At 39.1% G+C, this 13629-nt stretch overlaps 1 protein-coding gene across 1 annotated transcript in view; it reads right to left on the reverse strand.

Moving 5' to 3' along the window:
- Window positions 1–540: 540 nt before the first annotated feature.
- Window positions 541–13629, reverse strand: part of VSTM4 (V-set and transmembrane domain containing 4) — a 34807-nt gene continuing 21718 nt past the window's right edge. Inside the window, exons 6-8 of the mRNA XM_027648152.1 lie at window positions 12169–12281; window positions 11255–11316; window positions 541–710 (exon numbers count right to left, since the gene is read on the reverse strand). Coding sequence (XP_027503953.1) covers window positions 585–710; window positions 11255–11316; window positions 12169–12281 — 301 coding nt within the window. The 3' untranslated portion in view covers window positions 541–584. The remainder of the gene's footprint in view (window positions 711–11254; window positions 11317–12168; window positions 12282–13629) is intronic.

The following is a 13629-nucleotide window of genomic DNA, read 5'->3' on the forward strand; positions in this document are numbered from 1 at the left end:
ATAAGTTTTTAAAGACAATGTCATTTAGGAATGGAATTTCAAAACATAGAAGACAAACCTTTTAAAGTATTTCTGGAGGGGGAAAAACAGCTGAAAAAGTAATTTAAGTTTTTCCTTTGCTGTAGAAAAAAGTCTCAGCTTTACTGAGTTAATATTTTTTTGATGGGATAAAATGCATTTAAAGTGGCCATTTTCCTAGCCAGTCGTCTTTGCCTTCAGGAGCAGGCTGATGGACATGGATCCTGCCACTAGTCCTCCTGAGGCTTGTTAAGATGTTGATGTTTGCAGCTGGACTCTTCCCATTAACATTAAAGAAGGAATAATGTTTAGTGTGAAAAATGCCCCAAGTGGAACTTAGTTCATTTACAACAGGGGTATAGAACTCTACAAAGGGTATCACTTGTAGACCAGCTGCTTTTTCTCTGATTACTTTCAACTACATGCTGTTTAGAAGTCTCACAGAAAAATAGAAGTGCATGAATGGAAATAAAAAAATAAGGACATCTGTATGATTTTTATAAATAAACAGTACAGCAAGAATTAAATAGAACACAGACATAAGACATTTCTACAGGCATGAACTATTACAGCTTGTTCTCCTCAAAGAGTATCTGTGCGTAGACTGTCGTACTGGGAATGCCTTTGGCTTCCTGAATCGGCTTCATAAGTTCAAGTTCAGCATATGTTAAATTCTCCTCCGCAATTTTTAGCTAGAAAACAGAACCAACAAATTCATTATAATGTCATTACCACTGAATGTAGATATTCTCTACAATGGGCTATATTTCTTCTTGCTCCCGTGCTAATTCTGCTATGCTGTTAAATTCTATCTATGCTGTTAATCAGTTTGCTCTGCATTACAGTTAGTTCATAGAAGATGAAATAAAAGTAAATAACATTAAAAAATCCCCAAGAATAAGTAGGCTTTTCAGGTTCGTTTCTAATTTCTCCTTGTTTCAAAAACACTGAACATTTTGACAATTCAAATATTGCATATTTGAAAGATGTATGCTAGCAAAATGTTTCCTGATATTATTTATGGCAGATTTCACAGTTTGAAAGATATATACCAGATTTACTTTGCAGCTGTAAACCTTGGACCAGTTACATCTCTAATCACAGTCACTCACAGTGCCTCTCAGTATGTTTCTTAAGAGAACAAAAGATGTTAAAAATACACAGAAGGCAGAAAAAAATTGACAGAATTACTGCCATTCCAATGGAATTTCACCCCTTTTGCCAAGCTATAGATGAGTTCAGAGTTTAGCACAAAGGTCATACCACCAAAGCTGTCTGCTCTATTACAGTGTTTGAGTTTTAGACTTAAAACTATAAAATTTAGCTAAGAGAGATGTCTGTAAAAATGTACCAAACAAATTTCACATGCATGGCAGAAGCTGCCTGTTGCTATTAGGGACTTCATTCAGACTCAGGTGGCTTAGAGGAGGAAAATCTTTTCTTGTGCTCCTGTGCTTGACAGCTGCTCACACTTAATGTTTCAGGTTGTTTTCCAGACCTTGGAAAAGTTTATGCTTTTCCAGCATTAATTTGACCTTATTCCTTCTCTGCAGGTCAGATCCTCAAATACTTCATCTGTTTGCAGGGCTGACCTTCTGCAGGACTGGCATCTCTGCACTTCATTATTCTCATGGTCTTCCCTCCCTCCCCCACTTGCATAGGTAGTGCTATTTGATCTCAGCTTCTGGTCCTCATTCACGATGAAATGCTTCACTGTTGACAACACAGAAAATTTCCTGCTTTCATTGAATTCTCTGATGTAACGACATAAAAGGAATTCCTGTGGATTGCAGACAGATCTTGACTGTAATAGAAATAAAATCACACATATCTTTTCGTTGTTAGTGTATTAGGGCTGAACTGAACTGCAGTGTTTAGAAAGGCATCTGCCCTACTCTGGCCTTGGCTTAAAGAGTTAGAAAAAGCTCTTGGTCAGCTGCTGTGATGCTTAATTAATTTTTATATTCCCTCTTCTTTCTATCCTGAAAGTATTAGCCTGTGTTTCCAGGCACTTAAGTTGTTTTTTGCTTTTTTATATGTTAAAGATTCCTTTTGAGATTTCAAAACTATATATGCTCATCTATTCAGTAGATAGTACAGAGGCTAAATGCAGGAGTTGATTTTATTCTCAGTGTATGATAGCATATCTAGTTTCTGTTTGAAGTTATTGGGAGTTTTGCTGCCAGCTTCACTGGCTGTCACATCAGATCCTCAATACATAATGATACACTGCATGTGAAAAGCCACCTAAAAATGGATGTGATAAAACTTTACAAACAAACTCTTGGTCACTGCCAGAGTAAAACTCTACATTTCTAAGACTGACAAAGAGCATCTGTTGAGGTAGAAATGTTTTCATTGTTCTGTAGGAATCAGTTGCTCAGGGCAAGCCAAATCTGTATATGCTTTCCCCTTTGCTGTTTAATCATATTTCTTACATTTCCATTTAGAAAATGCTGCTTGTCCTAAAATAGCCACCCCAACACCCAGCTCATGTAAATTTTAGAAGTAAGATTTATGAAATCATATTGTCCAGGTGTTTTATTATATTATCTCAAAATTGCATTGTTTTCCAGTGTAGATTATCTTTTTATTCTTACTTTATTCTATTATGTTTGGATATGAAAAATAACACTAGGTTCCCCAAAACAAGTCATTGGGCAGTAGTGGCTGATGTGTTGCTTTCATACATTTTTATGATGTTCCTATAGTAAACATAATTTAATAAAGCCAAAACACACTAAATAAATAATTGCATCTAGAAAAGCAATAAAACCAAATAAAATTAGTACTTTCATAAGTGGAAAAGGTACTTCAATTACTGCTACAAGCAACAGCACACCATAAAATGTGTAGAATAATTTCCCTTATGCATATTTCTAGTATGTAATAATTTGATTGAAAATATGAGGAAACACACAGGAGGTTCAAAATTGTGAAAGGTATACAGTTTTCAGCAAAGGATGTGTAATAACAGTGCATGGAAGCCAACACTACTCTAAGTACCCATGGTAGCCAGGGTTTTACTCCATACACTCTTCTGCACTTCATTTATCAACCACATGTTTAATTTAATTTCGCTGGTTTGTTTGTCCAAAACCAATTTTTTTTTTGAGCAGAGAGAGAAACAAAACTAATTCTACCATTTCATCTCTCATTTGGACTGGATCATGTTTTGGCAGTGTAAACCTGGAATCATGCCACCACCTCCTTTTTTGGAACAATCGTGTGACTTTAATAACAGACGTTACAGGTGGGACGGATGGTAGGGCAGAAGAGGAAGAGGCAGTGAATGACTGGCCATACAGTATTTATCTTGTATGTCTGTTTTCTCATCTTGGGATCACACACTTTGCCACAATTAGGAAGAGTCATGATTTTCCAGTGTATCTTCTGGCAAATGCAAAATGATTCCTCTTCCAGATTTCTTCCATTTTAATTTTAGTTTATTCCAGTCACAGGGCTTCTCATGGGCAACTACTCAAAAGAGTTCACTTATAGGAACATTTTTCTTATTGAACTATCTGCAAGGTTTATCATGTGAATATTTAAAAGAAACTAGAGCATGTGTATATCTAGTTTTGGTTTTTATTGAGTTTGTCTATTTTGTGTTAGAAATTAAATAGAAGAGTTGGGTTTTTAATCAAAATTATTCTGATTTTTATGTCATAATTACCAGGAATGTCAATTTTGCTCTTCCTAGGCTTAGCTAGTTTGTTTCTTGGTAGCCTCAAGGATGTTTACTGATTTAACTAAGAGTACTTTTATCCAGATTTGTAATCAGGTATGAAGAAAACAAGCAAATAAAAACCTCATATATTTAGCTTGTCTGGAAAAACAACTGATGCCAACTTGCACTTACAGATTACTCTAACCTCACTGTTCCATGACTACCCCAGTTATCATGAAGATGACAAAAAACCCGTGAATTTCTAATTATAAAAGAAAAAATCCTTGATTCTATTTTACTATTAAAAACAAGCAGAAAAGGCCTGACTTCCCAGTTCCTTTCAATCTTAAGCATTTTAGAGACTAGTGCTGCAGACATTTGCCTTCAAATTCAGTGTCTATATGATTAATTACATGCAGTGCAGTTTTTGTTTGGGATATGATACAGAATGACTTTTACACAGGACCAGGGAAAAAAAAAAAACAAAAACAAACTATTGATGAAACTGAATTTTCAGCTCTGAGTTTTCTGGATTTGACAAGCATCTGTCCCAAATTGTGTCCCTGCCCATGGCAGGGAGGTTGGAACTAAAGATGATCTATAAGGTCCCTTCCAACCCGAGCCATTCTGTGATTCTATGAAATTCCAGTTAGAGCTTCACAGTATTTTTAGTAACTCTGATTTCCTGCAGGAACACTTGAAAATGAAACTCCACCCTCACTGGCATGCCCTGCACTCGTGGGTGAACGGGTTAGGTCAGCAAGGACAAACCTTGACAATTGTGCATATGTTTGCTCGCAAATTGCCACCTATGGCCTGGCCATGCTGTCCTGTTGGGTGCACACTGCGGTGCTGGGGGATGCTGTAGGAAGTGCAAATGGGAAAGGTACAGAGTCAAGAGGTGGTGCTAAGGCTTGTTTGATAAATTTCTCTAGAAACTGCACTTCTCTCCAGGTTACTCCACAGCACAAAGAAAGCAGCCTTGCCCCAGTGCCATTAACTAGCTCTTTCTTAGCAAACACATCCTGGAACTACGATTTTTCTCTCTCCCTTTCTATTGCAAAATCCAAACTTGAATCTTTGGCCTTCTTCCTTTCATGCTTGAGAAACATCCTGTTTTGTAGTCAGTCAGTAAAGAGCTCCACAGAAAAAATGCAGATACTGTCCAGATGGCACAGCTCAGGAGCATCCTGTGTCACAGCCTGAGCACACTGCATCAGAAAGTGTCTAGACAGGACTCTCCAGGCCAACTGCATGGGCTTTGACCACAGGAACAGATTGTTGATTCTCTCTGCCTGAATGCCCAGAAGGGAGGAAACTGCATGCTGTATGCAGCCTAAGGAAAAGGGGGTAGTCCATCTTCTCCTCTGCATATCTCCTTTTCATAAGCATCTGTTTTTTGAAGCTGTGGGAGGGGATGGCATATGGCTGCCAGCTTGGCCATCACTGGAGGGTCAGTCATGGAGGTGAAGGTGAGGGTGGATTGAAATAAAGATCCAGCATGTTTGGTGGACAGGCTGAGCCACCAGGACCAGAGGAGAGAGCACATCCTAGCAGTGGGGTTAAGCACTGTAGCTTCAGAGACAAAAGTCTCTGGACAGTCCTATTTTTAAATATACACCAGAAAACCACTCTATAATCTGTAGTCTTTCTTGCTGAAATCAGTAGTGTTCCTGAGGGCCGTAGATACACTTTATGCTCAAACCCTATGAACTTCAGTGGGATGACTCCCTCATTAAGGTAATACTATAACTCAGGAGTCAGAAAGAGATTTTCCTTTTTTTTTTTTTAAGAGCTTCAACTCTTTACCGATGTCAGTGACTTAATTGCAGCCAGAAAGCCAGAGATTCCCCTAGAAACAGAGGAGCTTCAAAAATTACTTCTGCAGAAGTTCTGAAGCTAGATCTGCAAAATGAGTTATCCTCTAGAAATGCAACTACTGGCCAGTAAGGGTGCTGAAATATCAAGAGAGGCATTCAGTGCCAAAATTAAGAAATACAACATTGGAAAATATGGAGATTAGGAAGTATGACTTCTAGTAGCACTATCAAGTTAAAAAGGACATTTAATAAGTCCCATTGAATGAGTTTTGGGGGAAGAGCATCCTCACCTTTGCTAAAACTCTATTCCTTTTACAGTTGCAGTTATTCCTAGATTCTAAGCCAACACTGCTGGAAATCAGGCTGATTTCTTCCTGTCTTTCAAAAAAAAGCCAAGGAAGTAATTAAAATTTTTCACTTCACTGGTGACACTTTTATCACACAAAAACCATCTGAAGTAGGATTTTGTAAATACACAAGTCTCTGCCCAATTCCAAGAAGAAATTTTATGTATTTATACAAATTATTCCTACTTGGATGTGAAGATAGCAACCTCTGATCAGAACGGGAAAGCAGGCATAACTCAGTAGTTTTTGAATATGTGGTGTTCCGAGTGTCAGCCTGAATGTGCAAATGATATTCATGTCCTGTGGACATCTCACATCCTAAAGAGAGCCTGTAAAAAAAAAAGGATTATTCATCTTGCAGAGAGAGGAATTATGAGGACTGGATGGAAATTTTAAAGGATCACAGGGAGTCAGGAAAAACTATTCATCACTCCTTTGTATATCATATGTATGGTGTCTTTGGAGATCAATGCCTTAAGAAACTGGGAGCTTAAATCACCTATTGTTACAAGTGGAGGAAAGAGGGTGGCACAGCTTTTAATTTAAAATCATCCAGAAGAAAGGAAGACCTGATTAATCTGAGATCCAGAATCACAAATTACTGAGCAGATGTATTTCACTTCCTTTTTCTTTCTCAAAGAAAGGGCCAATTAAGTTAAGACTACTGTGGAATCCTACCAGTTGTGCAAAATACTGACAAGCCTACCTTTCCTAGCTAGCTTGATGCGTATAGTATGACTGGCTAGAATGATGTAGTGCTTAAATGTAAGATGAAAAAGAAGACAAGGAAAAAATCAACTCCTTCATCAAGTACAACCTTGCAATGTGTAAATTTGCTCCCAGGTTGCTATGAGGGTGAAGCTGCAGGACAGCAAGCTGGAGCACTGCTTAGGAGGCACAAATTTCCCACCAATGAGAAACTTAAAGCAGTTCTTTACATTTCACAGCTCTGATGTGGTAACCAGTCTGCAGATTATTCACTTGCACATCTAAACAGCTTTCACAAAAGAACTCTAGGCTCACTGGTTCTAATATACAGTAGATCTGGTTGGTTTGTTTTTCAATGGGAAGTACTCTCCTGAAACCTCATAGTCAAAGGTTTTTCTTCAGGTGAAGGAAACCTAAGCTTCTGGGCAGCTTTAGGGGCACCTGTCTTCATTGCTTGATCCAGGAGTACACACTGATGTAGAGCTTGATTTTACTGAGTACAAACAGATGAGACCAAGTCACAGCCTTCTCAGTTCCACAGGTATCAAACCTGTGCCAAGTTCCTGCTCAAAACAACACCCTTCTGCTTTGTGGACATGGCAGGAGCAGGACACGGCATGTCCTTTGAATGAATACTTATAAATTCCAGACTTTCAAACATATTGCTCACTGCAGAGTAAGCACTTTCAGTGCAGGGACTGTCCTGACTTGGACTGGCTGGCACTCAGCACATTCTCAGCACTTAGCTTATAATGATAAATAAAGATGAGGTTTTCAAAGCTGCAGAAAGAAATGTGAGTTTACCATTCCTGTTACATTGTCAAAACCTGAGAATCCAGATCTCTGAGCTGGCTTTGCAAATGTCACCATAAAATTTATAAGTGGTGCCTGAAAAAGGCAAGTGGGTAGAATGGGTGCCAAAGATTACCCTTTCACTCTAAGTTAACAAAATTACTTCTAGAAATTTCCCTCAGTCTTAGATAACCATAATCCCTTCCTATTTCTCAAGTAGCTTTAACATCATCATCATCTCAGTAATGGTGTAGCACTGAGCCATTTGTGATCCAATCCATGCTGAAATAAACAATGCTGTCTATGCTGTATGAGCTGAAGGCAGTAGAATGCTTCTCTTAAATGTCTCGGCTATGGTGAAAGCACTGTACTTCAGAAGTCACATAGGAACAATATGTATTCTGTGGCAGGGAACTAGAGAAGCCAGATACACTCCAATAAAGAGGTTATTCAAGAACTTAGTCAGTGTAGGAACAGCAGAAACCAACTCTTGTGTACATTTGAAGAACTAAGCCGAAGGGGATCATTTGTAATACAGGATATATTTACCTGATTTCAAAGTGTTATGATTATATGATTTAGGAGAGTGCACTAAAGTCAGCAGCAGAATCAGGGAGATTCCCTACAACCTGTCTTATCTATGCAGGTATTCCTACCCTTAAAATTTAGTGTGAAAATTATGAAGTCAACAGTAATTTTGCGTAAGTAAAGATTTCAGGGTTTGGTCTAACCTGAAGTCACATCCTTTGCATTGGTTGTAGTGAATCACATAGGAGCTCCTCAGCTTGGTGGTTCAAGCCTTCATGTAAAGACACTAAAGCCTTTTCATTTAGATGGTATTCTATAACTGACACTCTTGGGCTATGACAGCTAATCTCTAGGAGGCAATAAAGGCTTACCAGAGAATTTGGTTGAGGAAGTATAAGATTTATCTCTACCAACTCAAAGGGCTAAGTACCTAAGGCTATAGCAGAACAGCCCTTAGAGAGGAGTTTGTGGGTCCCTAGAATTTTCTTCTTTCTAATGACTCTCTGTGCTTCTTGCATGCTATAAAAAACATCCCTTTTTGCATTGCAGCATCTCTATTTCCTTTGATCTGTAGACATTTCTCATTGATGCTAATAGAGAATGACACTGATGGGGAATATTTTTGCAACAGAGGGAGCATAGAATTGTTATTCTGGCTCAAGCAAAAGCAATATGACTTAAGTGGAGTATTTAAAAGGCTTTACTCAAGGCTGTGCAATTGAACATGATATTAGGCTTTCTCTCTCTCTTTTTTTTTTTTTTTAATTTTCATTGAGATTATGTCCATATTTTATCCAGATTATTGTGTTCTTGTAAAATTATACTGCAACCCACTCTAGCACGTTAACAACAAAAGAAATTCTCTAGCTTATTATAAACATCTTTCAAGAAACCAGAAGCACATGTCCTCTGGAAATAATTTTGCTGGTATTTAGGTTATTACAAAAAAATTTCCCAAAACACTGGAATTATTTCGTAATGTTCCTTTATACTCTAGCTTGTTATCTTAGGTTTTCTGGAATATTCTCCTGGTGCCCCAGTAGGGTACCTTCCTTGGGTTGCACAAGGAAGCTGTAGAAGTAGTCCAGAAACTCAGCAATTTGTGTCTGCCTCTGCAGTGATGATTACCTAGTAACTATGTGCCATCAGTGGACAAAAGACCTAGTGTAGACATCAGCTGTGCAATAATTATAGTTGGAGAAAAAAGTTATTTTATCCTGCTGAGATCCGGCAGGATGATGATAATACTTTTTTTACCTCAAAGCAGACAAAAAATTTAAAATCTGAGAGATTTTTGACAATTAAAAAAATGGAGTGACAAGTTTGCTGAAAATAAATAAAATGTTTCATTTAGATAAATTTGATATGTCTTTTTCTCTGTATTTAATAACATTTTTTATCTTTCTTGAAACTTCTTTTACTTCAATTAATTTTCTCACTGAAAAAATACTTTAAAAGCAGAAAAAATGGATATTTTTCTTTTTTTTGTCCTGAGAATACTAAAACATAGACAACTGTGTAGTAAAGGGAGGCAAGAGGAACAGAAATGGGAAACTGCTCTGAGGAGTATCCTGCTCAACTTCTGAATGTGCCTTATAGACTGACTTGTGTTTACTTTACTTTGTTCTTTATTGCACTTTATTGCTAGGTTACTTTTTGACTTTAACTCATATCCATAGATTGTGTGTTTTCTGAGGGCTGCTATGTCTCTCCAGGTGCACTCTGAGGTGAAATATGAAAGGGAAAAGAGCAACATATGGAAACAACTGCCAGAGTAAAGTCCAACAGCAAGGCATTAAAACAGAGTCTGATGTGTGCATGCGACAGGGAAGACAAAGCTGATTTCATTGTTTGGAAAGGCCTTATTCCTGCTCACCTTCAAAGTGTTTGAACCTTGACTGGGGTTGCATAGCAAGATGGAAAGAGCCAACAGCTATTTGAGGCCTATCCTTGGAATTATTCCAGAAAGAAAAAGCATCTGGAAACGGATTTACTTTAAGTTCAGCGTGTGTTGATGTGCTTTATTGACCTGCAGAAAGAGTCTGAGTGCTTTAACTGGTGAGAGCTTTTCCTAAGGGGGCTGAAGACTAACTGATGTGCCTGGGCACAGGGATTAATGCAGCATGCATAGCAAAGGGTGGCTGTCACCCCTGGTGCCAAGTGCTCTCATCTGTGTCTTTGTCCTCTTAGCACAATTTTGGCCTGCCACTATTACCTACCTGGACATAAAGCTTTTGTCATGGACTTTTAAAACTCTACTTTTTCCTCTACTGAAACCTGACCTGTATTAGCAGAGTCTGGCCAAGGGGCAATCCCTGCAGGACCAGCAGAGGAGAGATGAGCTCCATACCCAAGCAGAAGAATTGCCTAGGATAGCTGAGCTATTCTGAAGCCACCTGGCATTACAACTAGGTATCCAGGGTTGTACCCTGACCATCCTTTGGAGGTTATTTACTGACAATTGGTGGGAAGGTTCCCAATTCTAACTCTTACCAGAAAGTGAAACCATCACATGGCATTCGGGTTATTCCAGTGGCCTAATTTTAGGCACCCACCTTCACCTAAATTAGAGAGTTAGTCTCTCTGGGCTCTCTCTCTATTACCAGAGAAGGGAGAAAGGAATCCCAAAAGGCAATTAATTCAGAGCAGTAGTCTGAATTACTGAGAGCATCAGACTCCTACTCTAACTCGTGTCTCTTTCTATTGACTATACAGGGAGCTGAAGTTGGCGTAAAACTGTCTCTCTCTGCTACTGCTGGATGTCTTGTCCAGGTACTGCTTTGTTATAAAAGCAGAGAAACATCTCACCATCTAACTGGTTTGTCTGGCATGCATCTGCAGCGGTATTTTTCAAACAGAAACTCATATCCAAGAGAAACTGTCATATGAGGGGTTTTTTTCCTTAGTATGAGCTATACAAACACATCATATTCCTGCAATTCAAGTTATTCCTGACTTCCACCAGTGTAGTGCAGAATCAGGCTTGCTGTTTCTGACTTGAAAAGTCTCAAAAGCAGTTTGTATAATCATAACCAGTAGAGTTATGATTCTATCAGTAACTAGTACTTTTTCCAAAGCACCAGCTGCGAGGAGTATGTGAGAATCAATAGCAGGTTTCATTTAAGAACAGGCTAAATATGTAGACACGACAACTGCTAGAAAGCTGGAAAACATAATCCAGTATAACATAATGCTCAAAATGAAAACAGCCAAGATAATTCCTAACTTGAAAAAATATTACTTAAAAAAAATAGAACCTGTATGATTTTTAAGCCAATTTATAGTTTCTGCATCTAGAGTTCTGGCAACATTACAGGATTTTGTTGAGAGAGAAGAATATGCAGAAAATGATGTCATAGAAAATTACTTACCAGGATCAGTTTTCTTTGAGGTTTCAAGAGCTTGGGCTTAGGGAAATTACTGGCAATTGGAGCTATAAAAATAAATGTTAAGAGATCATTTCATATTATTATCATTCCCTGTAATTTTTAGTATATATATTAGCAATCTGTAAATTACAGATTAATAGCAAATAAGAAGCAAATACATGTATTTATACCAGAGATAAACTGTATTTCCGGTAACATATTTTACAATGAAGCATAATGCTCATGAATTAGAAAAATTCATAAGATTAAAGAATCTGATATGCAAGACATGCTGTTTGCGTGCAAATGATACAGCAAATATACCCATTGAGAACTGATCACTTGTGATCTAACCCACAGTAAACCTTCAGATCCTTTCCCTCCTGTCTCCCACTGGCTTAGCACTGGCAGTGGTGCTCTGAAAGTACACCCAAGAGTTTGTGAGACTGGCCCCAGAGTCACAAATCCTCTTTGAATGCGAGGTCCCCAAGGGGTTGGTCTTTATCTACCCAGCTTGCTTGACTTCCCAAGTGCACCTGCAATTTTAAGAGTGCAATTTGCTGCCTTCCTCAGAATACCCCCAACATGTAATTTCGACTTGCCTAATTTTAATTTTCTCTTTGAGCAGGGTGAATATTGCTGCAGAGGTTTCTCTTTCTCCTCTGGTTAGTGAGAGCTGAGATCTCTTGCTTGGACTCAGTGAGTAGCTTCTCACAATGGCTAAAGCTGAAGGGAGATGAGAGCCTGGTCCCAGTAGCAGGCACAGGCCATTTCTTTCCCCACTGATGGGAGCAAGCACTGTTCACCTCACAGGCAAAGTCAGTGGCAGAGTGCAGGAGTCCTGACATCCCATACTTTCCTGTTCCTCCATGGTTGTGCCTAGCACTTGAAATACCTTTGCATCTCTGTTTTCATACCTTTTGCTGGAATGGCTGGTGGCTGCTCCAGTTTCTCTTTCTCTTTCTTTTTCTTTACCTTCTTAGGCTGTAGAGGAGACAGGCTTGTCACACTGGTAACTGTTTCCCCGGAACTGCAAAGCACAGGCTCATAAGTGGGGGGAAAATGAAGGCAATGGAGGCAAAGATGGTTTGTCCTAGTGAGTTCATGCAAACACACCACCTTCCACTTGTGAGAATCCCTGCCCAATAACTTGGATTGTGATCTGGGGATATAATGAAAAACCTCTTAAGAGGGTTTGAAATGCCCTGGGTCTTACATTTTTTCATCTATACAGTGTGGCTGAGAAACTCATCAAGTTTGATTCATCCTGGCACAGAAAATGCAAACTGTCAGGTTTAAGCAACATTCATTTCATAGCACCTATTCCTTAAAAAGATGTATGACCCCACTGCTGCACTCAGGATGAACTTCTACCTGCCTGCCCTTGAGGGCCAGAGGCACAGACAGGTTAGGTGACTTGCATAAGCTCTCATGGAGAGTGTACAGTAAAGGAAAATCTTCAGTGCAGATTCTGGGCTAAGGCTGGCTGACGGGCCAGCAGGCCAGGAGAGCATGCAGCATGTTTTCAGGCAGCTCACAAACCCACATTTGCAAACTCTAGCTTCTTCAAAGAGGCCAGCATGCTCAGGAAACACAAAACGGAGAAACTGTGCCCCAGTCTCTAACTCGGGCATTCTCCAATACATCTATGCTGAAAAAGTGCTAGTTGCTATGAGGGAAGAGTACAAGTTATATTTCAACAGATTCCTATCCAAGAGAGCTTCTGTGTTTGGACTATTACAGTCTAAAACCCTCTAGGTCTGGATTTTTTACCCTTATCATCTCCCAAAGCCTGAGGTCGTAAATTCTACTTTGAATATTTAGGGCTTGGATATGCAGTCAGGCTGCAGCGATTGTGTCACCCCGTGTCAGCTGAGCTCTGGTAACTGACTGTGCAGGGGCTGCCAGCTTGCAGCTAAAGGGAGATAAAATTGTATTGGCAGTGAAAGAAATTCTAACTTACAGCTGGGGTGGGAAGAGAATGTAAACCAGTTAGTTATGATGACTACAGTGATGGAGGTGACTTGGTAAGAAGTTGTTGCTCAGCTGCATCTGACCCGGGGCTCACCTTGGGAAAGAGTAATGCAGTAGGGTTGTGGGGACCTTTCTATTCTGTGCTGGTGAGTTCCACCACACAATGAGATCCAACCAAAGTCTCCATAGTCATAACACTGACAACACTGATTTCACTGAATTTTAAATAATTTGTCCCAAGTTGCTGTTCCTCTCCAGGTTCTTTTGCATAATGAAACATTCTCTCTATATTAATAGAATAAAATATTCAAATTGGGCCAAAGACAATGAAAATTTAGATGTCTCAGCTATTGCCCACACAAGAACAACAAAAGAACAGATATTACCATTTTACACAGTTGTAA

Source organism: Corapipo altera, unplaced genomic scaffold (genome assembly GCF_003945725.1).
Source record: "Corapipo altera isolate COAL_440 unplaced genomic scaffold, ASM394572v1 56, whole genome shotgun sequence".
In the NCBI taxonomy this organism is placed as follows: Eukaryota; Metazoa; Chordata; class Aves; order Passeriformes; family Pipridae; genus Corapipo; species Corapipo altera.